Raw genomic sequence first — 24,567 nt, forward strand, 5'->3', positions numbered from 1 at the left:
GAATTTTTCCAACAATTGTTTACAGACAGATTATTTCACTTATAATTCACTGTATCACAAATCCAGTGGGTCAGAAGTTTACATACAGTAAGTTGACTGTGCCTTTAAACAGCTTGGAAAATCCCGAAAATGATGTCATGGCTTTTGAAGCTTCTGATAGGCTAATTGACATCATTTGAGTCAATTGAAGGTGTACCTGTGGATGTATTTCAAGGCCTACCTTCAAACTCAGTGCCTCTTTGCTTGACATCATGGGAAAATCAAAGGAAATCAACCAAGACCTGGTGCACTTCACAAAATAGATGGCATCATGAGGCTGAGAAATGTTGTGGATATGTTGAAGCATCATCTTAAGACATCAGACATCAACAAAAATCTCTGAAACTGGAAACACTTATCTCCCTCACTAGCTTTAAGCACCAACTGTCAGAGCAGCTCACAGATTACTGCACCTGTACATAGCCCACCTATAATTTAGCCCAAACAACTACCTCTTTCCCAACTGTATTTAATTTATTTATTTATTTTGCTCCTTTGCACCCCATTATTTTTATTTCTACTTTGCACATTCTTCCATTGCAAAACTACCATTCCAGTGTTTTACTTGCTATATTGTATTTACTTTGCCACCATGGCCTTTTTTGCCTTTACCTCCCTTCTCACCTCATTTGCTCACATTGTATATAGACTTGTTTATACTGTATTATTGACTGTATGTTTGTTTTACTCCATGTGTAACTCTGTGTCGTTGTATCTGTCGAACTGCTTTGCTTTATCTTGGCCAGGTCGCAATTGTAAATGAGAACTTGTTCTCAACTTGCCTACCTGGTTAAATAAAGGTAAAATAAATAAATAAATAAATAAAAAATGGCTTGAGGACAACAAAGTCAAGGTATTGGAGTGACAATTACTAAAGCCCTGACCTCAATCCCATAGAACATTTCTGGGCAGAACTGAAAAAGCGTGTGCGAGCAAGGAGGCCTACAAACCCGACTCAGTTACACCAGCTCTGTCAGGTGGAATGGGACAAAATTCACCCAACTTATTGTGGGAAGCTTGTGGAAGGCTACCTGAAACGTTTGACTCAAGTTAAACAATTTAAAGGCAATGCTACCAAATGCTAATTATATTGAGGTTCAATGAATGGATTTTTAGGGTGTTTTCACATATAGTCCTCATTAAAAGAACCGATCTCAGTCCTCTTTAAAAGAACCGATCTCAGTCCTCTTTAAAAGAACCGATCCCAATCCTCTTTAAAGTGAATTTTGGGGTAAAATTAGCAAAAGTGCTCAGTCCTCTTTGCATTCACATTACTACATTTAAAAAGCAACCAAGATCTTTTTCCAATATTTACTCGGTGCGCTCTGGGTTTTTACAAAGTGCAGGACAAGCCATTTTATCAGAACGTGTTATCGGACAGCTAGATATACCTACTTACATTTTGTAAGCTAATAGATTGCATTTAGTTAAAAGATGAGACATAATAATTGTAACCAGAAGATACTGTAAATATTATTGGTAACAGAATAAATAGCAGAAGAATAACTGCATATTAAATAATGTTGTAATTGACAATTGTACATCCAATGTAGGCTACTGCTAGAACAGATTTTGTACCCTATGTTGGCGTCCTCTCACACTATTCAAACCCCACAATCGAATAAACAGTTTATGAAACATTTTTAGCCTATAGATCACATGTTGCAAACAAATAATCTGAACTAAAAACATATTTTGGAATTTCTGTGCATCATTGACAATCGCTAATCAATAGGACTATCCAAAAACAATGTTTTTCCCTGCAGATTATCATATCCTCTCTTTTGTGGCACCAATGTGAGAGGGTTTATGGTACGGGAAATGGTGTTTAAGTAGTCTAGTGTGTGGTGCGGGAGTAATGGCAAGCAAACCTGGGGAGCTTTGTGTTCACATTAAAAAGAGAACTGGACCATGGAATTCAAGTGAACCGAACTCAGACCACCTCTCGAAATGCTCTTTTGAGGGTGCTGAGTTCCTTGGGAGTGTTCACACTGCACAACAATTTAAGTGAACCACACTGTGTTCACAAAAATTGTCTGAAAGGGACTACGTTGGTGTGAAAACAAACACCCTGAAACAACCACTAATCTTTCTGAAATTAAAGGCACCTAAATCAATGCTAGGTAAAGCTCTGCCTGGTCACTTCACTGGTCACTTTAACAACACCCACCCGTAGCACACGTTCCAGCAGGTATATCTCACTGATCATCCCCAAAGCCGACACCTCATTTGGCCGCCTATCCTTACAGTTCTCTGCTGCCAGTGACTGGAACGAATTGCAAAAATCGCTGAAGTTGGAGACTTTTATTTCCCTCACCAACTTTAAACATCAGCTATCTGAGCAGCTAACTAATCACTGCAGCTGTACATAGTCCATCTGTAAATTGCCCACCCAATCTACCTACCTCATCCCCATACTGTTTTTATTTGATTTACTTTTCTGGTCTTTTGCACACCAGTATATCTACTAGCACATCATTATATGGTCATTTATCACTCCAGTGTTAATCTGCTAAATTGTAATTATTTGATCCTATGGCCTATTTATTGCCTACCTCCTCATGCCTTTTGCACACACTGTATATAGACTTTCTTTTTCTACTGTTTTATTGGCTTGTTTATTGTTTACTCCATGTGTAACCCTGTGTTGTTGTCTGTGTCACACTGCTTTGCTTTATCTTGGCCAGGTCGCAGTTGCAAAGGAGAACTTGTTCTCAACTGGCCTACCTGGTTAAATAAAGGTGAAAAAAAATATATATATATTGTTCACAGAGCTCCACTGATACAAATCAGAATGGGGTAGGCGTGTCAAACATATGGTCTGTGGGAATATGGGGATGCTCTACCGAAATAACCCAATATTTTGTTTTAAAAAATGTAATCACGCATGACGCATTCTCAGTATGAGGAAATATAATGTTTTATAGTATGTGCATTTTTAGAAATCGAGCATGCTTTAAATGCCTTGATGTTATACTAATTTTGGCATTTAATCTAGTAGAATTTGCATTGGAGGAGGGGGGCTGCGAGTTTTGATACCTAGATCTCATCTAGAAAACAACAAAACAACGTGTAATATTGCGAATAGTGAAGCTTCTACGGTGGTGTTCAAATGTAAGTAGTTTTTGTTCCGTTTAAAATGTTCACGACATCGTGCATCTTTGAAAACAGATTTTCAGCCTGCTGCCTTCTGTGCCTTTAGCTAGCTACATGCTTTAGTAGGACTAGAAGTTATAACTGTTTGAACAGTAACGTTAGTTACAGGGTTACTTTCTGTTGAGCGACAACTTCATATTTAACATTAGACTAGTTAGCTAGCAAGCTAGTTTCATTGCACATAGCATGTGTTGGTGAAAGTAATGGTAAGCTGCATTTGTAACTGTTTCACCTTGGCGTACCAATTTCATAAGGTATGTGGCAGTCTAGGTAACTCTACTTTGCTCACGTTATGGTTAATGTTGTACTTCTAATGTATTTTCATGATCTCCGTGAATGAGTTTGAGCTGGAGGGGCAGCTGTCACCTGCAATATTATTACATTTATTGATGTGCTGCTAATAAAGGTCCCCTTTTCTCTGAGAGCAACAACACGTTCCCATCGATATCCTATCCTTCATCGGGCCATTAGTTAGCGGGGTGCGCGATAATAGCGTTTCAATCGGCGACGTCACTCGCTCTGAGACCTTGAAGTAGTTGTTCCCCTTGCTCTGCAAGGGCTGCGGCTTTTGTGGAGAGATGGTTAACGATGCTTCATGGGAGGCAGTTGTAGATGTGTGCAGAGGGTCCCTGGGTTGGGGCGAGGAGAGGGATGGAAGCTGTACTGTTACATATGTGTGAAGATATGTTAGAAAGGTGCAGCTATTCCAGAGAAAAGTACTGCAATTGTCATAATACCTCTTACAGGGCTTTACATGTACCCACCTCAAGTTACTCTACCTCAAGAATTGCATTTGGCGGAAGGCTCGGCATACTGGCTCTCGGCCAGGCAAATGAGAAATAAGTGCTCTCAGGCTATCCGGAAGGCCAAAGTGAGTTACTTTAAGGAGCAGTTCCCTCTCTTTGGGTCTAACCCCAAGAAGTTCTGGAAAACGGTTAAAGACCTGGAGAATAAAACCTCACAGCTGCCCATGTCCTTTAATGTTGATGATGTGGTTGTTACTAACAAGGAGCACATGGCTGAGCTCTTTAATCACCACTTCATTAAGTCAGGATTCCTATTTGACTCAGCCATGCCTCCTTGCCCGTCTAACATTTCCTAATCTCCCACCCCTTCTAATGCGACTAGCCCCGATGCTCCTCCGCCTTATTCCCCTAACCCGCTACAAAGTTTCCCCTGCAGGCGGTCACTGAGTCCGAGGTGCTAAAGGAGCTCCTTAAACTTGACCCCCAAAAAAAGACCCTTTCTTCTTTAAGGTTGCTGTCCCTATCATTGCCAAGTGATGACCTTTTTAACCTGTCTCTCCTCTCTGGGGAGGTTCCCATTGCTTGGAAGGCAGCCATGGTGCGTCATTTATTTAAAGGGGGAGATAAAGCTGATCCGAACTGTTATAGGCAAATTTATATTTTGCCCTGTTTTATCAAAAGTGTTGGAAAAACTTGTCAATAATCAACTGACTGCCTTTCTTGATGTCTATAGTATTCTCTCTGGTATGTAATCTGGTTTCCGCGCAGGTTATGGATGTGTCACTGCAACCTTAAAGGTCCTAAATGATGTCACCATTGCTCTTGATTCTAAGAAATGTGCTGCTGTTTTTATTGACTTGTATCAGCGACTGCCTGTCACCAAGGGAGTACCCCAAGGTTAGATCATAGGCCCCACGCTCTTCTCAATTTACATCAACAACATAGCTCAGGCAGTAGGGAGCTCTCATCCATTTATATGCAGTCTTATATTCAGCTGGCCCCTCCCCAGATTTTGTGGTAAACGCTCTACAACAAAGCTTTCTTAGTGTCCAACAAGCTTTTTCTGCCCTTAACCTTGTTCTGAACACCTCCAAAACAAAGGTCATGTGGTTTGGTAAGAAGAATGCCCCTTTCCCCACAGGTGTGATTACTACCTCTTGAGTGTTTAGAGCTTAAGGTAGTCACCTCATACAAGTACTTGAGAGTATGACAAGACAGTACACTGTCCTTCTCTCAGCACACATAAAATCTGCAGGCTATTATTGTAATCACTCCTCTTTCACCCCAGCTGCCAAACTAATCCTGATTCAAATGACCATCCTACACATGCTAAATTATAGAGACGTAGTTTATAGATCGGCAGATATGGGTGCTCTCGAGCGGCTAGATGCTCTTTACCATTCGGCCATCAGATTTGCCACCAATGATCCTTAAAGGACACATCACTGCACTCTATACTCATCTGTAAACTGGTCATCTCTGTATACCCATCGCAAGACCCACTGGTTGATGCTTATTTCTAAGACCCTCTTAGGCCTCACTCCCCCCTATCTGAGATACCTACTGCAGCCCTCATCCTCCACATACAACAACCATTCTGCCAGTCACATTCTGTTAAAGGTCCCCAAAGCACACACATCCCTGGGTCGCTCCTCTTTTCAGTTTGCTGCAGCTAGCGACTGGAACGAGCTGCAACAAACACTCAAACTGGACCTTTTTATCTCCATCACTTCATTCAAAGTCTCAATCATGGAACTCTTACTGACAGCTGTGGCTGCTTCACATGATGTATTGTTGTCTCTACCTTCTTGCCATTTGTGCTGTTGTATGTGCCCAATAATGTTTGAACCATGTTTTGTGCTACTACCATGTTGTGCTGCTGCCATGTTGTGTTGCTACCATGTTAACATGTTGTGTTGCTACTAGAGGTCGACCAATTATGATTTTTCAACACCGATACCGATTATTGGAGGACCAGAAAAAGTCGATACTGATTAATCGGACGATTATTATTATTTTTTTTAATTTTTTTATATATATATATTTTTTTACATTTATTTGTAATAATGACAATTACAACATACTGAATAAACACTTATTTTAACTTAATATAATACATCAATAAAATCAATTTAGCCTTAAATAAATAATGAAACATGTTCAATTTGGTTTAAATAATGCAAAAACAAAGTGTTGGAGAAGAAAGTAAAAGTGCAATATGTGCCATGTAAGAAAGCTAACGTTTAAGTTCCTTGCTCAGAACATGAGGACATATGAAAGCTGGTGGTTCCTTTTTAACATGAGTCTTAAATATTCCCAGGTAAGAAGTTTAGGTTGTAGTTGTTATAGGAATTATAGGACTATTTTTCTCTATACGATTTTTTTATTTCATATACCTTTGACTATTGGATGTTCTTATAGGAAATTTAGTATTGCCAGTGTAACAGTATAGCTTCCGTCATAAACAGTGCAATGCTTGAAGCATTTCGAAGAGCTGTTGGCAAAACGCACGAAAGTGCTGTTTGAATGAATGCTTACGAGCCTGCTGGTGCCTACCATCACTCAGTCAGACTGCTCTATCAAATCATAGACTTTATTATAACATAATAACACACAGAAATATGAGCCTTAGGTCATTAATATGGTAGAATCCGGAAACTATCATCCTGAAAACAAAACGTTTATTCTTTCAGTGAAATACGGAACCCTTCCGTATTTTATCTAATGGGTGGCATCCATAAGTCTAAATATTCCTGTTACATTGCACAACCTTCAATGTTTAGGTCATAATTACGTAAAATTCTGGCAAATTAGTTCACAAAGAGCCAGGTGGCCCAAACTGTTGCATATACCCTGACTCTCCGTGCACTGAACGCAAGAGAAGTGACACAATTTCACCTGGTTAATATTGCCTGCAAACCTGGATTTATTTTAGCTAAATATGCAGGTTTAATAATATATACTTCTGTGTATTGATGTTAAGAAATGCATTGATGTTTATGGTTAGGTACAGTCGTGCAACGATTGTGCTTTTTTCGCAGATGCGCTTTTGTTAAATCATCCTCCGTTTGGCGAAGGTTGTTGACTTTGTTATGAAGAAACAGTCTTCACAGTTCGCAACGAGCCAGGCGGCCCAAACTGCTGCATATACCCTGACTCTGTTGCAAGAGAAGGGACACATTTTCCCTAGGCAAAATAAATTCATGTTAGCAGGCAATATTAACTAAATATGCAGGTTTAATAATATATACTTGTTTATTGATTTTAAGAAAGGCATGGATGTTTATGGTTAGGTACACTTTGGAGCAACGACAGTCCTTTTTCGCGAATGTGCACCGCATCGATTATATGCAACGCAGGACACGCTAGATAAACTAGTAATATCATCAACCATGTGTAGTTAACTAGTGATTATGATTGATTGAGTGATAGTGTCACGTTCTGACCTTTATTTCCTTTGTTTTGTCGTTATTTAGTATGGTCAGGGTGTGAGTTGGGGTGGGCAGTCTCTGTTTGTTTTTCTATGATTTTGGGATTTCTATGTTTCGGCCTAGTATGGTTCTCAATCAGAGGCAGGTGTCATTAGTTGTCTCTGATTGAGAATCATAGTTAGGTAGCCTGGGTTTCACTGTTTGTTTGTGGGTGATTATCTATGTTAGTTGCTTGTGTCAGCACAGGTCTCATTTATAGCTTCACGGTCGTTATTTGTTTATTGTTTTTGTATAGTTTGTATTCAGTGTTCAGTGCTTTCTTTTATTAAAAAATCATCATGAACACATACCACGCTGCATTTTGGTCCGTTCCTTACGACTATCATGACAGATTGTTTTTTATAAGACAAGTTTAATGCTAGCTAGCAACTTACCTTGGCTTCTTACTGCATTCGTGTAACAGGCAGGCTCCTCATGGAGTGCAATGTAAAGCAGGTGGTTAGAGCGTTGGACTAGTTAACCGTACGGTTGCAAGATTGAATCCCCGAGCTGACAAGGTAAAAATCTGTTGTTCTGCCCCTGAACAAGGCAGTTAACCCACCGTTCCTAGGCCGTCATTGAAAATAAGAATGTGTTCTTAACTGACTTGCCTAGTTAAATAAAGGTGTCTTGTCGTGATGTGTGTTTTGTCCTATATTTTTATTTTATTTGTTATTTTAATCCCAGCCCCCGTCCCCGTAGGAGGCCTTTTGGTAGGCCGTCATTGTAAATAAGAATTTGTTCTTAAGTGATTTGCCAAGATAAATAAAGGAGAGAAGAAAGTATGTTTGACGCTGAACGCTATCCTTTTCCATATTTTCCAGGAGTTGAACGCTCCCCCCACCGGAGTCAGCACGGAGGGAGGAGAGGCCTCAGCCTGGAAGTGGTATACTGTGATGGATGAGGCAATGCAGGGCTTTCCACTCCATCACCCCACCGATCATCATCTCCTCATCCTCCCAAGGTGCAGAGTGGGCTTGTCTCCTTCCCAGAAGGGTCCAGAAGGAGGAGGTGACTGCCAGGGAGGCCTTATGGCCATTTTAGAGGCCATGATTAGGAAGTAGTTTTATTCCTCTTTTCAGTCTACTGCATCTCCCATTCCTCTCAAGCTTCAGGTGACTCTTCAATTGATACATGCGTAGGCTTAGGGTATACTCAAGTTTCCTCCAAAATACGTTGTTCCAAATGCTAGATACTTAGCTGATGTTAGCCCAAAACAAGAGCACGAAATGTCACTGAGTAAGGCTACAGACTATCCTTTTCGGTTCATACTGTATGTGAAGCTCGCCAATGTGCAATCATTGGACAATAAATTAGACGAGGTACCATCACGAATATCCTACCAACGGGACATCAAAAACTTTAATATCCAATGTTTCACGGAATCGTGGCTGAATGACGACATGGTTATTTAGCTAGCGGGATATACGCTGCACCGGCAAGATAGAACAGCACACTCCGGTAAAATGGGGGGGGGGGTTCTGTGCATATTTGTAAACAACAGCTGGTGCACGAAACCTAAGGAAGCCTCTAGATTGTGCTTGCCTGAAATAGAGTATATTGTGATAAATTGCAGGCCACACACACTACTTGCCTAGAGAGTTTTCGGCTATACTTTTCGTGGCTGATTATTTACCACCACAGACAGATGCTGGCACTAAGACCGCACTCAGTCAGCTGTATAAGGAAATAAGCAAACAGGAAACCACTCACCCAGAGGCGGTGCTTCTAGTGGCCGGAGACTTTAGTGCAGGGAAACTTATAACAGTTCTACCAAATTTCTATCAACAAGTTAAATGTGCAACCAGAGGGAAAAACAAATCTAGATCACCTGTACTCCACACAGAGACGCGTACAAAGCTCTCCCTCGCCCTCCATTTGGTAAATCCGACCACAACTCTATCCTCCTGATTCCTGCTTGCAAGCAAAAATTAAAGCAGGAAGCACCAGTGACTCGGTCTATAAAAAAGTGGTCAGATGAAGCAGATGCTAAACTACAGGACTGTTTTGCTATCACAGACTGGAACATGTTCCGGGATTCTTCCGATGGCATTGAGGAGTACACCACATCAGTCACTGGCTTTATCAATAAGTGCACCGAGGACGTTGTCCCCACAGTGACTGTACGTACATACCCCAACCAGAAGCCATGGATTACAGGCAACATTCACACTGAGCTAAAGGGTAGAGCTGCCACTTTCAAGGTGCGGGACTCTAACCCGGAAGCTTAGAAGAAATCCTGCTATGCCCTGCGATGAACCATCAAACAGGCAAAGCGTCAATACAGGGCTAAGATTGAATCATACTACACCGGCTCCGACGCTCGTCTTATGTGGCAGGGCTTGCAGACTATTACAGACTACAAAGGGAAGCACAGCCACGAGGTGCCCAGTGGCACGAGCCTACCAGAGGAGCTAAATCACTTCTATGCTCGCTTCGAGGCAAGCAACACTGAGGTATGCATGAGAGCATCAGCTGTTCCGGATGACTGTGTGATCACGCTCGCCGTAGCCAAAGTGAGTAAGACCTTTAAACAGGTCAACATACACAAGGATGCGGGGCCAGACGGGTTACCAGGACGTGTGCACCGGGCATGTGCTGACCAACTGGCAGGTGTCTTCACTGACATTTTCAACATGTCCTGGATTGAGTCTGTAATACCAACATGTTTCAAGCAGACCACCATATAGTCCCTGTGCCCAAGAACACAAAGGCAACCTGCCTAAATGACTACAGACCCATAGCACTCACGTCTGTAGCCATGAAGTGCATTGAAAGGTTGGTAATGGCTCACATCAATACCATTATCCCAGAAGCCCTAGACCCACTCCAATTTGAATACCACCCAAACAGATTCACAGATGATGCAATCTCCATTGCACTCCACACTGCCCTTTCCCACCTGAACAAAAGGAACACTTATGTGAGAATGCTATTCATTGACTACAGCTCAGCGTTCAACACCATAGTACCCTCAAAGCTTATCACTAAGCTAAGGATCCTGTGACTAAACACCTCACTCTGCAACTGGATCCTGGACTTCCTGACGGGCCGCCCCCAGGTGGTGAGGGTAGGTAGCAACACATCTGCCACGCTGATCCTCAACACTGGAGCTCCACAGGGGTGCGTGCTCAGTCCCCTCCTGTACTCCCTGTTCACCCATGACTGCATGGCCAGGCACGACTCCAACACCATCATTAAGTTTGCAGACAACACAACAGTGGTAGGCCTGATCACTGACAACGACGAGACCGCCTATAGGTAGGAGGTCAGAGACCTGGCCAGGTGGTGCCAAAATAACAACCTATCCTTCAACGTAACCAAGACTAAGGAGATGATTGTGGACTACAGGAAAAGGAGGACCAAGCATGACCCCATTCTCATCGACGGGGAGCAGGTTGAGAGCTTCAAGTTCCTTGGTGTCCACATCAACAACAAACTAGAATGGTCCAAACACACCAAGACAGTCGTGAAGAGGGCACGACAAAGCCTATTCCCCCTCAGGAAATGAAAAAGATTTGGCATGGGTCCTGAGATCCTCAAAAGGTTCTACAGCTGCAACATCGAGAGCATCACTGCCTGGTACGGCAATTGCTCTGCCTCTGACCGCAAAGCACTACAGAGGGTAGTGCGTACGGCCCAGTACTTCACTGGGGCTAAGCTGCCTGCCATCCAGGACCTCTACACCAGGCGGTGTTAGAGGAAGGCCCTAAAAATGGTCAAAGACGGGTCCGGAGTGCCAGGTCTAGGACAAAAAGGCTTCTCAAAGGTTTTTACCCCCAAGCCATAAGACTCCTGAACAGGTAATCAAATGGCTACCCGGACTATTTGCATTGTGTTGTGGGGGTGCTTTGCTGCAGGAGGGACTGGTGCACTTCACAAAATAGATGGCATCATGAGGGAGCAAAATGATGTGGATATATTGAAGCAACATCTCAAGACATCTGTCAGGAAGTTAAAACTTGGTCGCAAATGGGTCTTCCAAATGGACAATGACCCCAAGCATACTTCCAAATTTGTGGCAAAATGGCTTAAGGACAACAAAGTCATGGTATTGGAGTGGCCATCACAAAGCCCTGACCTCAATCCTATAGAAAATTTGTTGGCAGAACCGAAAAAGTGTGTGCAAGCAAGGAGGCCTACAAACCTGACTCAGTTACACCAGCTCTGTCAGGAGGAATGGGCCAAAATTCACCCAATTGTTTTGTGTGGAAGGCTACCCGAAACGTTTGACCCAAGTTGAACAATTTAAAGCCAACGCTACCAAATACTAATTGAGTGTATGTAAACTTCTGACCTACTGGGAATGTAATGAAAGAAACAAAAGCTGAAATAAATTATTCTGTCTACTATTATTCTGACATTTCACATTCTTAAAATAAAGTGTGATCCTAACTGACCTAAGACAGGGAATTTTTACTAGGATTAAATGGCAGGAATTGTGAAAAACTGAGTTTAAATGAATTTGGCTTAGGTGTATGTAAACTTCCGACTTCAACTGTAGTACATAGTACAATTAGCACACATTATGCAGTTAAATTCATTGTTCAAAACAACCATCAGAACTCGGAAATCTCAGGCTTCTGACTTCAGTGCGTTCAAGACAACTGGGAACTCGCAAAAAAAAAACGAGCTCCGACCGGGAAAAATCGTTGTTGAGGGCATCTTTCTAGAGGTCCTACTTTCCGACATGATTTGACCTTGTTTTTTCCCGAGTTCCCAGTTGTCTTGAAAGTACGTAAGTAGTAGGCAAGCCAGATTTCGGATGCAAAAAGTATTTATTTATTATATATTTTTTCATTGGGGGGGACTATCTTAATAGACATAGAAATGACTAAAACTAAATTAAATATGACGTGTTGGGTTACATTACCAACAGTATTTACTAAAGGGCTATCTTTTACAGTGAATCACGGAACAACACCTCTGACCTAAATAGCTTGTAGCATCTCCCTCCTGAGCACATCTGGTGTTTGGGTTCAAGTTAAAGATAAGATGTACCCTTGGCATTAGGATATCAGGTCCTGCTTAAATAATGTAAACAAAGCCAGTAGATTAAGGACTTCGGTCATGCTCTACATGATATGATACTCTGCTCAGCTCACTGACTAACTGAGGTTGTGAGAATCTCTCAGGTTGTTTAAAGAACATTGGTGCAGTGACATTACGTTATCAGGGCCTGCCTCAGTAGAGCAAAGTATTATTGATGTATGGAATGTTGGGTTTAAGTGTATAAAGTGTGTACTGGTGGACGCTGCTGAGTATGAATCTGGTGTGGGGGAATGAAGGTGGAAATGTTAGACAAGTTGCTGAGGTGGAAACCATCAAGTTGAAACTTTAGAGGGAGGAAACTACACGATTCAAGGTTGCTGAGATCACGTCTGTTAATTCTGATCACAGTGGCTGAGTTGAAAGCCACAGCAGAATCCAAGGACCTTAGTTAAAACTCCCATCTGATCATGGTTAATTTGATATAAGTAGGAGCCTAACAACTCCTGATCCTGGTTAATTTTATAAGAGTAGGAGTCTAACAACTTCATCTGATCCTGGTTCATTTCTATATGAGTAGGAGCCGAACAACTCCATCTGATTCACAGGAACCTTGTTCATGATCTGGTCCAAAGCCTGGCACAATACCTCAGCTAACCCTTCATGGGTGGTACTGTAAGGCGTTACACAAAATCTCAGCTAACCTGTTAACGGCGATACAGGTTAGCTGAGGTGCTATATTCACATCAGGGGAGTTTAGCAAAACAAGGTTGCTATATTCCAGTCAGCGGAGTTTAGCAAAAAGTGTTAGCCTATGTTATGTATAAAAAAAATCAAAAAAATGTATTATGTCATGATTTGTGTGGATCCCAGGAAGAGTAGTTGCCGCTTTAGCAGTAGCTAATAGGGATCCTAATAAAATATGAAATACACAGAGGACCATGTAGTGGTCTTATGGAAAGTTATATTAGGAATTGATATTAGTCATCATAAAGTTATATTAGGGATAGTAATTCAGCAGTCTGACATTCAAAAACAATGGTCGCAGATGCTCCTTCTGAGCTAAATATGTGTCATTGGTTTGACCTGGACAAAATATTATCTTCATGTGCATTACAACTTTCTATGGGGTAAGAGCAACGATCTAAATGATATGGTTGAGATAGCCAAGGGAATAAAAATCAAATGAATTCACTTTCAATTTAATACTTAATTAAAGGCCTACTTCAAAAAACTAAATCACAAAATATGTATATTTACAGTGTTGTTTTGTACAAATATCTTCACTTTAGACATCACCACGTCGGGAAACAAAATTCATCAACAGGTTGTATTCATTCAAATTGTATTCATTGTTCCTGAAAGTTGTTTCTAGTCGCAAATAATATTGTAGGTTTCAAACCATTGCTTCTAAATTTAAGGGTAAAAATGTGTCTTATCTCATCTTAAAATCTTGGTGAAATGTTATTATCAGTTAAGTATTCAACTAAATATATTTCTCTATGATATCTCACAAAACAAATGTTTTAAACTAATTTAACAAATGGTCATGATATGAAAAAAATATCAAAATATTACACATGAAATACATTATTGCCATGTTATTGTGCACTTCCTGTCAAATAATTCACATGAAAAGTGAACGCTACAGTACAGTGAAATCTCAGCAGTCACCTTAGGTAGGGTAGCCTAATCTGAACAACCACATTTGATTCCAGAAAGAGATACAATATTGTAAAACAAACAAAAATAAAAGACTTCTGAACACAATGGGAGGGAAAATCCCACTGTCTTTATCTCAAGGAATAGGCCATAGCAGCACCTAGCGTTGGATCCAGTAATAACAATGCTACTTTATAAAATGTCAGTGTGATTTGAGCTTGTGGGCAGTGCTAACAACCATGATCATTCTCCTCCATGCTTGAGCTGCTGCTACGCCTGCTGCTGCTGTTGGAGGTGTCTGGGGAAGCTGAGGACAGAAGGGGGTCATTGGATGATATGGGCGACAGGGTGTTGTCCATTAGAATGTCCTTCAGTTTAGTGGATGCTTTGCTGGAGCCATATGCCCCTGGGTCACCTGCATCCACAGGGCTGTCGTTAAAGTGGATGGTACCGTTGTTGAGGTCCAGTGTGGTGGGAGGGGACATGTCGGGACCTGGCTGCTGGTACAGGTCTGAGGGACAGTCTCCTAAGATGGGCTCCTGCTTGATGGCTCGGGCTATCAGCTCAGAGGAGCAGAGGGAAGACGACGGCAGAATTGCAAGACCATGAGCCCGCGCCTGCATCTCCAACTCCTACACAAAAACACACACAGAAAACACATTAACCCACGAAGAGTATTAAAGTACACATTCCAAAGAGTATTAAAGTACAGAAGTACAAAGGTTTTCCCTCAAGGCGCCCCTGTACCATGCCCACTGGCTCCCTCTGGAATGGCGTACCTGTATGCGCAGCATCAGATGGCGGTTGGCATGCTCCAGCCTTCTCTGTCTAAGCTCTACCTCCTTGGCTCTCTGCTGCTCCCTCTGCAGCTTCCTGATGTAGTCCACTGAGGCCTTCAGAATGGTGCCCTTATTCCAGCGCATGTCCCTTGGGACCGCGGGAGACAACAATCAGTGCATACATGTAGTGTACATGTAGCAACTAAGCAGATCCTTAAACTACATGAACCTTTATGCCATCCGGAAGCAGCCAGAGATTTTTGGTAGATAAAAAAGATGAATATCCAAAAGTGGTATAAACTGTGCTACTTACGGATCATTAGACTTAGGAATCAGGGTTCCAAGCTCTTTGATTCGATCGTTGATGTTGAACCTTCTCCTTCGTTCAACTACAGGGTGAAGAGACAAAAATTAGGAATCAGTTAAAGTATCGTGAGGATCTGCAAATCAACTCTTGAAAAATATCAATGTATCCCAAATAACTGACTACTCCTCTTTGCCATAGAAACTCACTTAAGTTGTGGTTGTCCTTTTTTTGTCTCTCCTTGGCCATCGCTCGAACCTCAGCTTTTGGGCGGAAGGGAAACACTTTTGAGTGACAAAAGAAGGTGCCCTATTCCATACATACTCAAGATGATTACAACCCATTTCTGGCTAAATACCATTCATGTTAGCTATCTTTGCTACAATTTTACTGAGACAGTATATAGATCCATATTGTGTTATATTTTTCAATATGCACAAAATACTTCACAGAGGCCATTAATGCTGCATTTCATATAACATACACAAATGATCCAATCTGAGGTAGATTATTATGAATTCCCATTGGCATTTTAGTTCAGGTACATTAGTGAGCTGCCATGAAAATAGTTTCATAAATCTATTAAAATAACTCAAATGACAATGGCTTAAAAATCTGAAAATCTAGTGACAACGTACCAACTGGAAAGCCCTCGGGCCTTTGGTAGTTGTCAAACTGGCCATAGGATCCAGTATTGTCCAGTACGTGCATCATGCCAGGAGCTGGAGTATTGGTAAATTATTTGATCAATTTAATGTATAGCTAACAGTATATTTATGCATTTTACAAATTGTACACAATATTTGTGCATCTTTGCTTCTTTAACTGTTAGTATATCACTACAATGGTTTCACAAATTGAATATAAACATCTTAAAATATTTTTTTATTTGAAAGGGTTGAAATTATTAACATGGAGCTGCTTTGCTGAGGGTGTTATAATGGGTTATACCCGGTAGACAAAAAACATTAACCTGAGAATTCCCTTTTGATGTTGGATAAGCTACCAGGGCAGGAGTTACTGATGGCAAGTCCATTTGGGGGAAGCCCTTGATTTCCATACATGTCCAGAAGGTTACCAGATACAGGGAGCTGAGGAAATGAACAGAACATTCAATGATTGCAATGCAACAAGTAAGAAAGATATTTATATTCTATAGCATAAAAAGCTGTAGTTCCTATTCAGTAAATGTGCTGTAGGGCCTGTAGCTATTGCACTCATCACTTGAAAAGTTGTTTAAATTGTAAAGGATGTCAACTTACTGTATTAGTAACCTGGAGTCCTGGGTCCATAAGTCCAAAAATATCCTCATTATAACTTGTTTCCAAGCTAATAATGTCATCGATGACATCATCCATCTGTAATAATGATGGAAAACACATTCGAAACCAACCTATATAGTAGTACCAGATTTGTATTAAAATAATGTTCTGATAAACAACATTGAAAGATGTACCAGAAATCTACATGTATTTTGTAATCAGTTTGCCATTTTCATGAAGTTAGTTATAAATCCACTGTGAAATCCAAATGAGAAACCAGGGTGAATGGTACATTGGATCTCTGTGGCATCTCTGTTATGCCTACCTCCTTCTCGCAGTTGGAGCTGAGGGTCAGCAGGGCCATGGGGCTGTTGGGGGCACTGCTGCCTGGGCCGGGGGGCATCCCGTGCTCCGGGGGCTGGCTGGGGCACTGCAGGCTTCCGGCCTGGCTGCCAGGCTTACCCCCAAGGGTTGTGGACAGGTACTGCCTCACCTGCTTCCTCTGGGCCTGCTGGATGTGGTACTTGGTGGGGTTCTCCAGATGTGTCTGTACCTTGGTGGGGGAAAAGGAGAGACATGGAAGGCGATTAACATTTTTCAGAAGTCAGTTTTATTCAATGTCCTTATTGAGGTAGTCATCTTATCCTATTGTAACGCATAGTTATCCACTGAAATGTGGCTTTGTAAAATGTTGTCTCACAATAAAGATCTTTGACATTGTGTGGGTTGGTTTTCAGACTAGAATGCATACCCGAAGATCAACACACATGGATGTGACACAATCAGAAACAATGGACGGAATCATTTCAATCAGCACCTCCAGTTATATGCCTCTTTATTTATATTTCTCAATGACAGTCAATTATACAACACACTTAGGACATTGTCATTGATTAGTGAACATTTCTGTTATATTATTTGAATTCTCAGAACAAACATAGTATTGTAATATACTATAAATATAGTAATACTGCATCCTGATAGAAAACCAAACCAAAAAAACAGTTCAGTAGCACATCTCACCTGGTAATGGCTGTATTCAAGCATCTCCAACATATTGTAATTTGTATGATAGTATGTATCAGATATTCCCTTGTTCTGGTCAGTCAACTGTGTGGACACAGGGCTAACATGAAAATAAGAGGACAGACTTGGTCAGTTGAACTTATTAAAGGAAAACCCCTCATGAGTTATGTAAGTTAGGAGACAGGGGGAGGATACCAGGGCTCATCCTCCCTGTGTTGTGTTGTTCTAGTTAAACTGAGAATTTATGTCTTCACAGGGTTCATTTGACGTCAACATCTCTGTCTCACAAAGGACCCTTTCTGCTGGTGGGTTACTAGTCTCCAAACTGAAACTCGCTCACGGCTAACTAACGTTTCATCTTTAGTTCCGCTCATCTAGTATAAAACATAATTTGTTCTGAGAACACGGAATACAATTGACACCACTGTTCCATTACAAACAGAGCATATGAAAAGATAAATCCCAAAATGTAGCAGCGTTTTAAACAGATTGTCCATCCCCCTACCAACTTTTGGTGTTAAGTATTTAAGCACTAGTCTGAGTGGTTCGCAAATGGTGTGCCAGGATCCACTAGTCAACTAAGTCATAGCCAGTTCCTACTTAGTCTGCCACTTAAGAGGCCACTAGGGTTAAAAATACAAAAAATGTGCCACAGGCATGGCACAATAATGGAATCACTGCTGGCTTGAAACCTCTGGAATATGACATTACCAGAAACAAATATAACTGTGTAATTAGGAACATTAACATTAACATTAATCTATGCCAAAGTTCAATAGTTGATCCAGATCACTAGGCCTGTATGCTAATAAAGTTCAACACTGCTTAGTGACATTTGTTATATCTGGTTTTCAGAAGACACATGGCCATTCATGGTTCCAAAACCATGTCAAATATAAATAAATAACGACAATATAAGTAGTTCTATCTAACACAAGGGGCAACTGTACTGTATATAAATGAATCAGTTAAGATTCATATAAACAGCATATTCTCACTCTCACACCCTTCTATAGAAAGATCATTTTGACTGGTTTTGGCCTGTCTCTGCATGTGTATAGAAGCTATGAGCAAAGTGTGAGTCTATATGCCCACTGGGATTTCCACTATGCAAAAAACAAAGAAATTATTTGCTAATTTATAGAACTATTCATTTTTAGTATAGACGAATATGCAGCCATAAATTGTAGAATAAAAATAAATCAAAACAATTAATCTACAAATCGTTCCAAAAATCCTCATTAGAAACACCCTTTCCTCCAAAATCTTTTATCATAAATGTTGAGCTCACATCTGATCATTCTATTCTAACAAAGCTGGCCCATTATTACGGGACAGTAATTTAGAGTTATACAGCAGGCGTCATGCCTGGAGCCAACACGTGTGATGTTGCACACATCTCTCTCTCTCTCTCTCGCTCTCTCTCTCCACATTACTATTAGTAATTAGATTTAGTTATTCTCTAGCTACCTGTCAACAGTATATTATGTTGCCACTCCTTGCACCCTTAAGCACATACAGTAGATGCCTATACATACATGCTTTCACACAGGTCATAGTAATCCAGTTGTCATACATTAAAGTATTGTTTTGCTTGAATGTACTTCTTTAAAATATCACACAGAATGTAGATACATGTGTGTGCAGACTGTGCACATATCAGTGTCTATTGCCTTAGTTAAATAAAGGCTAACACCACACCCTCACCACTGACCAATCAGATCTACCTGACAAAGACTGTGTATACTGAGAATGAAGAAGGAACCCTTAGCAAAACATAAATACAACTTAGAAAGACTCCACAAGGCACATGCTTGACCAGTCGCACTATACAGTAATTAATCTGTCTTTATCGTCCTTTATACATTGTGGCCCTTGGATATATCCAAAAAAACACAATAATATGTTTGTTCCAGGTTTATTTAACCATTGTACAAGTTTGTTAAAGGCCCAGTGCAGTCCAAAGTGTGATTTTCTTGTGTTTTATACAGTGGGGCAAAAAAGTATTTAGTCAGCCACCAATTGTGCAAGTTCTCCCACTTGTCCTGTCATTTTCATCATAGGTACACTTCAACTATGACAGACAAAATGAGAGAGAAAAAATCCAGAAAATCACATTGTAGGATTTTTATGAATTTATTTGCAAATTATGGTGGAAAATAAGTATTTGGTCAATAACAAAAGTTTATCTCAATCATTTGTTATATACCCTTTGTTGGCAATAACAGAGGTCAAATGTTTTCTGTAAGTCTTCACAAGGTTTACACACACTGTTGCTGGTATTTTGGCCCATTCCTCCATGCAGATCTCCTCTAGAGCAGTGATGTTTTGGGGCTGTTGCTGGGCAACACGGACTTTCAACTCCCTCCAAAGATTTTCTATGGGGTTGAGATCTGGAGTCTGGCTAGGCCACTCCAGGACCTTGAAATGCTTCTTACGAAGCCACTCCTTCATTGCCCGGGCGGTGTGTTTGGGATCATTGTCATGCTGAAAGACCCAGACACTTTTCATCTTCAATGCCCTTGCTGATGGAAGGAGGTTTTCACTCAAAATCTCACGATACATGGCCCCATTCATTCTTTCCTTTACACGGATCAGTCGTCCTGGTCCCTTTGCAGAAAAACAGCCCCAAAGCATGATGTTTCCACCCCCATGCTTCACGGTAGTTATGGTGTTCTTTGTCCTCCAAACACGACGAGTTGAGTTTTTACTTTATTTTGGTTTCATCTGACCATATGACATTCTCCCAATCTTCTTCTGGATCATCCAAATCCTCTCTAGCAAACTTCAGACGGGCCTGGACATGTACTGGCTTAAGCAGGGGGACACGTCTGGCACTGCAGGATTTGAGTCCCTGGCGGCGTAGTGTGTTACTGATGGTAGGCTTTGTTACTTTGGTCCCAGCTCTCGGCAGGTCATTCACTAGGTCCCCCCGTGTGGTTCTGGGATTTTTGCTCACCGTTCTTGTGATCATTTTAACCCCACGGGGTGAGATCTTGCGTGGAGCCCCAGATCGAGGGAGATTATCAGTGATCTTGTATGTCTTCCATTTCCTAATAATTGCTCCCACAGTTGATTTCTTCAAACCAAGCTGCTTACCTTTTGCACATTCAGTCTACCCAGCCTGGTGCAGGTCTACAATTTTGTTTCTGGTGTCCTTTGACAGCTCTTTGGTCTTGGCCATAGTGGAGTTTGAAGTGTGACTGTTTGAGGTTGTGGACAGGTGTCTTTTATACTGATAACAAGTTCAAACAGGTGCCATTATTACAGGTAACGAGTGGAGGACAGAGGAGCCTCTTAAAGAATAAGTTACAGGTCTGTGAGAGCCAGAAATCTTGCTTGTTTGTAGGTGACCAAATACTTATTTTCCACCATAATTTGCAAATAAATTCATTAAAGTCCTACAATGTGATTTTCTGGATTTTCTTTCCTCATTTTGTCTGTCATAGTTGAAGTGTACCTATGATGAAAATTACAGGCCTCTCATATTTTTAAGTGGGAGAACATGCACAATTGGTGGCTGACTAAATACTTTTTTGCCCCACTGTATATATTTCCACAGGTTGTAATAATATTGTAACGGTTCTCTTGTGGTGAAGGAGAGTCGGACCAAAATGCAGCGTGTAGATTGCGATCCATGTTTAATGAACAAACGTAAACACGAATCAATACAAACACTACAAAACAAAGAACGTTATGAACGAAACGAAAACCGAAACAGCCTATACTTGTGTAAACTAACAAAGACAGGAACAAAGACACTAAGGACAATCACCCACAAAACACTCAAAGAATATGGCTGCCTAAATATGGTTCCCAATCAGAGACAACGATAAACACCTGCCTCTGATTGAGAACCACTTCAGACAGCCATAGACCTAACTAGAACACCCCACTAAGCTACAATCCCAATACATACACACCACATACAAAAACCCATGCCACACCCTGGCCTGACCAAATAAATGAAGATAAACACAAAATACTTCGACCAGGGCGTGACAGAACCCCCCCCCCCCCCCCTAAGGTGCGGACTCCCGAACGCACCTCAAAACAATAGGGAGGGTCCGGGTGGGCGTCTGTCCATGGTGGCGGCTCCGGCTCGGGACGTGGACCCCACTCAATCAATGTCTTAGTGCCCTCTCCTCGCGTCTCTGGATAGTCCACCCTCGCCGCCGACCATGGCCTAGTAGTCCTCACCCAGAACCCCACTGGACTGAGGAGCAGATCGGGAGTGAGGGGAAGCTCGGGAGTGAGGGGAAGCTCGGGAGTGAGGGGAAGCTCGGGAGTGAGGGGAAGCTCGGGAGTGAGAGAAAGCTCGGGAGTGAGAGAAAGCTCGGGAGTGAGAGGAGTGAGGGGAAGCTCGGGAGTGAGAAAGCTCGGGAGTGAGAGGAAGCTCGGGAGTGAGAGGAAGCTCGGGAGTGAGAGGAAGCTCGGGAGTGAGAGGAAGCTCGGGAGTGAGAGGAAGCTCGGGAGTGAGAGGAAGCTCAGGCAGGTTGATGGATCTACCAGATCCTGGCTGGCTGGTGGTTTCGGCAGATCCTGGCTGACTGGCGGATCCTGGCTGACTGGCGGATCCTGGCTGACTGGCGGATCCTGGCAGATCCTGGCCGACTGGCGGATCCTGGCCGACTGGCAGATCCTGGCCGACTGGTAGTTCTGGCAGATCTGGAAGAGTCTGGTTGACTGGCGGATCTGGAAGAGTCTGGTTGACTGGCGGATCTGGAAGAGTCTGGTTGACTGGCGGATCTGGAAGAGTCTGGTTGACTGGCGGATCTGGAAGAGTCTGGTTGACTGGCGGATCTGGAAGAGTCTGGTTGACTGGCGGATCTGGAAGAGTCTGGTTGACTGGCGGATCTGGAAGAGTCTGGCTGACTGGCGGATCCTGGCAGACTGACGGATCTGGCTGCTCCATGCTGACTGGCGGCTCTGGCTGCTCCATATAGGCTGACAGCTCTGGCGGCTTCTTACAGACTAGCAGCTCTGGCGGTTCCGTGCAGACTGGCAGCTCCTTGCAGACTGGCAGCTCCTTACAGACTGGCAGCTCCTTGCAGACTGGCAGCTCCTTGCAGACTGGCAGCTCCTTGCAGACTGGCAGCTCCTTGCAGACTGGCAGCTCCTTGCAGACTGACAGCTCTGGCTGCTCCATGCAGACTGACAGCTCTGGCTGCTTCATGCAGACTGGCAGCTCTGGCTGCTCCATGCAGACTGGCAGCTCTGGCTGCTCCATGCAGACTGGCAGCTCTGGCTGCTCCATGCAGACTGGCAGCTCTGGCTGCTCCATGCAGACTGGCAGCTCTGGCTGCTCCATGCAGACTGGCAGCTCTGGCTGCTCCATGCAGACTGGCATCTCTGGCTGCTCCATGCAGACTGACAGCTCTGGCTGCTTCATGCAGACTGACAGCTCTGGCTGCTCCATGCAGACCGACAGCTCTGGCTGCTCCATGCAGGCTGGCAGCTCTGACTCCAGCAGCGCTGTAGAGGAGGAAAGCTCTGGCTGCGCTGAACAGGCGGGAGACTCCAGCAGCGCTGTAGAGGAGGAAGGCTCCAACAGCGCTGGAGAGGCGAGGCGCACTGTAGGCCTGATGCGTGGTGATGGTACTGGTGGTACTGGACCGAGGAAACGCACAGGAAGCCTGGTGCGGGGAGCTGCCACCGGAGGGCTGGTGTGTGGAGGTGGCACAGGATGGGCTAGACCGTGAAGGCGTACTGGAGATCTTGAGAGCAGTGCTGGCACAGGACGTGCAAGGCTAAGGATGTGCACAGGAGGCCTGGTGCGTGAGGCTTGCACCAACTTCACCAGCCGACTAACACGCACCTCAGGACGAGTATGGAGCACTGACCCAGGTGCCATCAAATCCCCGACACGTTCCGTCGGGCGAATTCCATGCAAAAGGCACCAACACAGCAACTCCCTCATTTCTCTCTCCTCCAATTTCCCCATTAACTCCTTCACAGTCTCTGCTTCGCTCACCTCCAACACCGGCTCTGGTTCTGGTCTCCTCCTTGGCTCCTCACGATAAACAGGGAGAGTTGGCTCAGGTCTGACTCCTGACTCTGCCACACTCTCCCTGAGCCCCCCCCACCCAAGAAATGTTTGGGGCTGACTCTCGGGCTTCCTTCCGAGTCGCCGTGCTGCCTCCTCATACCGGTGCCTCTCCACTTTCACCGCCTCCAGTTCTTCTTTGGGGCGGCGATATTCTCCAGGCTGAGCCCAGGGTCCTTCTCCGTTTAGGATTTCCTCCCAAGTCCAGAAATCCTTATTATGTTTCTCCTGCTGTTGCTGTTGCCTGTTACCACGCCACTTGGTCCCGTTGTGGTGGGTGATTCTGTAACGGTTCTCTTGTGGTGAAGGAGAGTCGGACCAAAATGCAGCGTGTAGATTACGATCCATGTTTAATGAACAAACGTAAACACGAATCAATACAAACACTACAAAACAAAGAACGTAATGAACAAAACGAAAACCGAAACAGCCTATACTTGTGTAAACTAACAAAGACAGGAACAAAGACACTAAGGACAATCACCCACAAAACACTCAAAGAATATGGCTGCCTAAATATGGTTCCCAATCAGAGACAACGATAAACACCTGCCTTTGATTGAGAACCACTTCAGACAGCCATAGACTTAACTAGAACACCCCACTAAGCTACAATCCCAATACATACACACCACATACAAAAACCCATGCCACGCCCTGGCCTGACCAAATAAATGCAGATAAAACACAAAATACTTCGACTAGGGCGTGACAAATATTGTGAATTTGTAAAAAATGATAATAATGCCATTTTAGTGTAAGAGCTGTTTAAAAAGAGCACCTGAAATTTCTGCCTGTTTTGGTAGGATGGAGTTTTGGCCTGCCTGGTGTTATCATCAGGTGCAAAATTATCTAATAGGAAATAAGAAAGAGAGTTCCAATAGAATAAGAAAGAGTTCCAATAGAATATAATAAAAAAGATAATTCCAATAGCATAGAATAGAATAGAATAAGAAAGAGTTCCAAACCTCTCTGCCAATAACAGCTGGTTTTCCGAATTCCCCTCCCCACTCCAACCACTCCTAGACAGTCATAGCAAATGTGTTGCTTGAGAAATTGCTCTTTGCTAAGAAGCATTTTTTTTATTT

The 24,567-nt window shown here is 42.8% G+C and overlaps 1 protein-coding gene across 1 annotated transcript in view; it reads right to left on the minus strand.

Moving 5' to 3' along the window:
- Positions 1-13,232: 13,232 nt before the first annotated feature.
- The window catches only part of LOC109909038 (microphthalmia-associated transcription factor-like), a 37,124-nt gene continuing 25,789 nt past the window's right edge, over positions 13,233-24,567 (minus strand). Inside the window, exons 2-9 of the mRNA XM_031793607.1 lie at positions 16,733-16,960; positions 16,408-16,503; positions 16,119-16,236; positions 15,784-15,867; positions 15,355-15,408; positions 15,155-15,230; positions 14,842-14,989; positions 13,233-14,694 (exon numbers count right to left, since the gene is read on the minus strand). Of these exons, the coding sequence (XP_031649467.1) occupies positions 14,293-14,694; positions 14,842-14,989; positions 15,155-15,230; positions 15,355-15,408; positions 15,784-15,867; positions 16,119-16,236; positions 16,408-16,503; positions 16,733-16,960 (1,206 nt within the window). The 3' untranslated portion in view covers positions 13,233-14,292. The remainder of the gene's footprint in view (positions 14,695-14,841; positions 14,990-15,154; positions 15,231-15,354; positions 15,409-15,783; positions 15,868-16,118; positions 16,237-16,407; positions 16,504-16,732; positions 16,961-24,567) is intronic.

This window comes from Oncorhynchus kisutch, linkage group LG1, assembly GCF_002021735.2.
Source record: "Oncorhynchus kisutch isolate 150728-3 linkage group LG1, Okis_V2, whole genome shotgun sequence".
Taxonomy (NCBI): domain Eukaryota; kingdom Metazoa; phylum Chordata; class Actinopteri; order Salmoniformes; family Salmonidae; genus Oncorhynchus; species Oncorhynchus kisutch.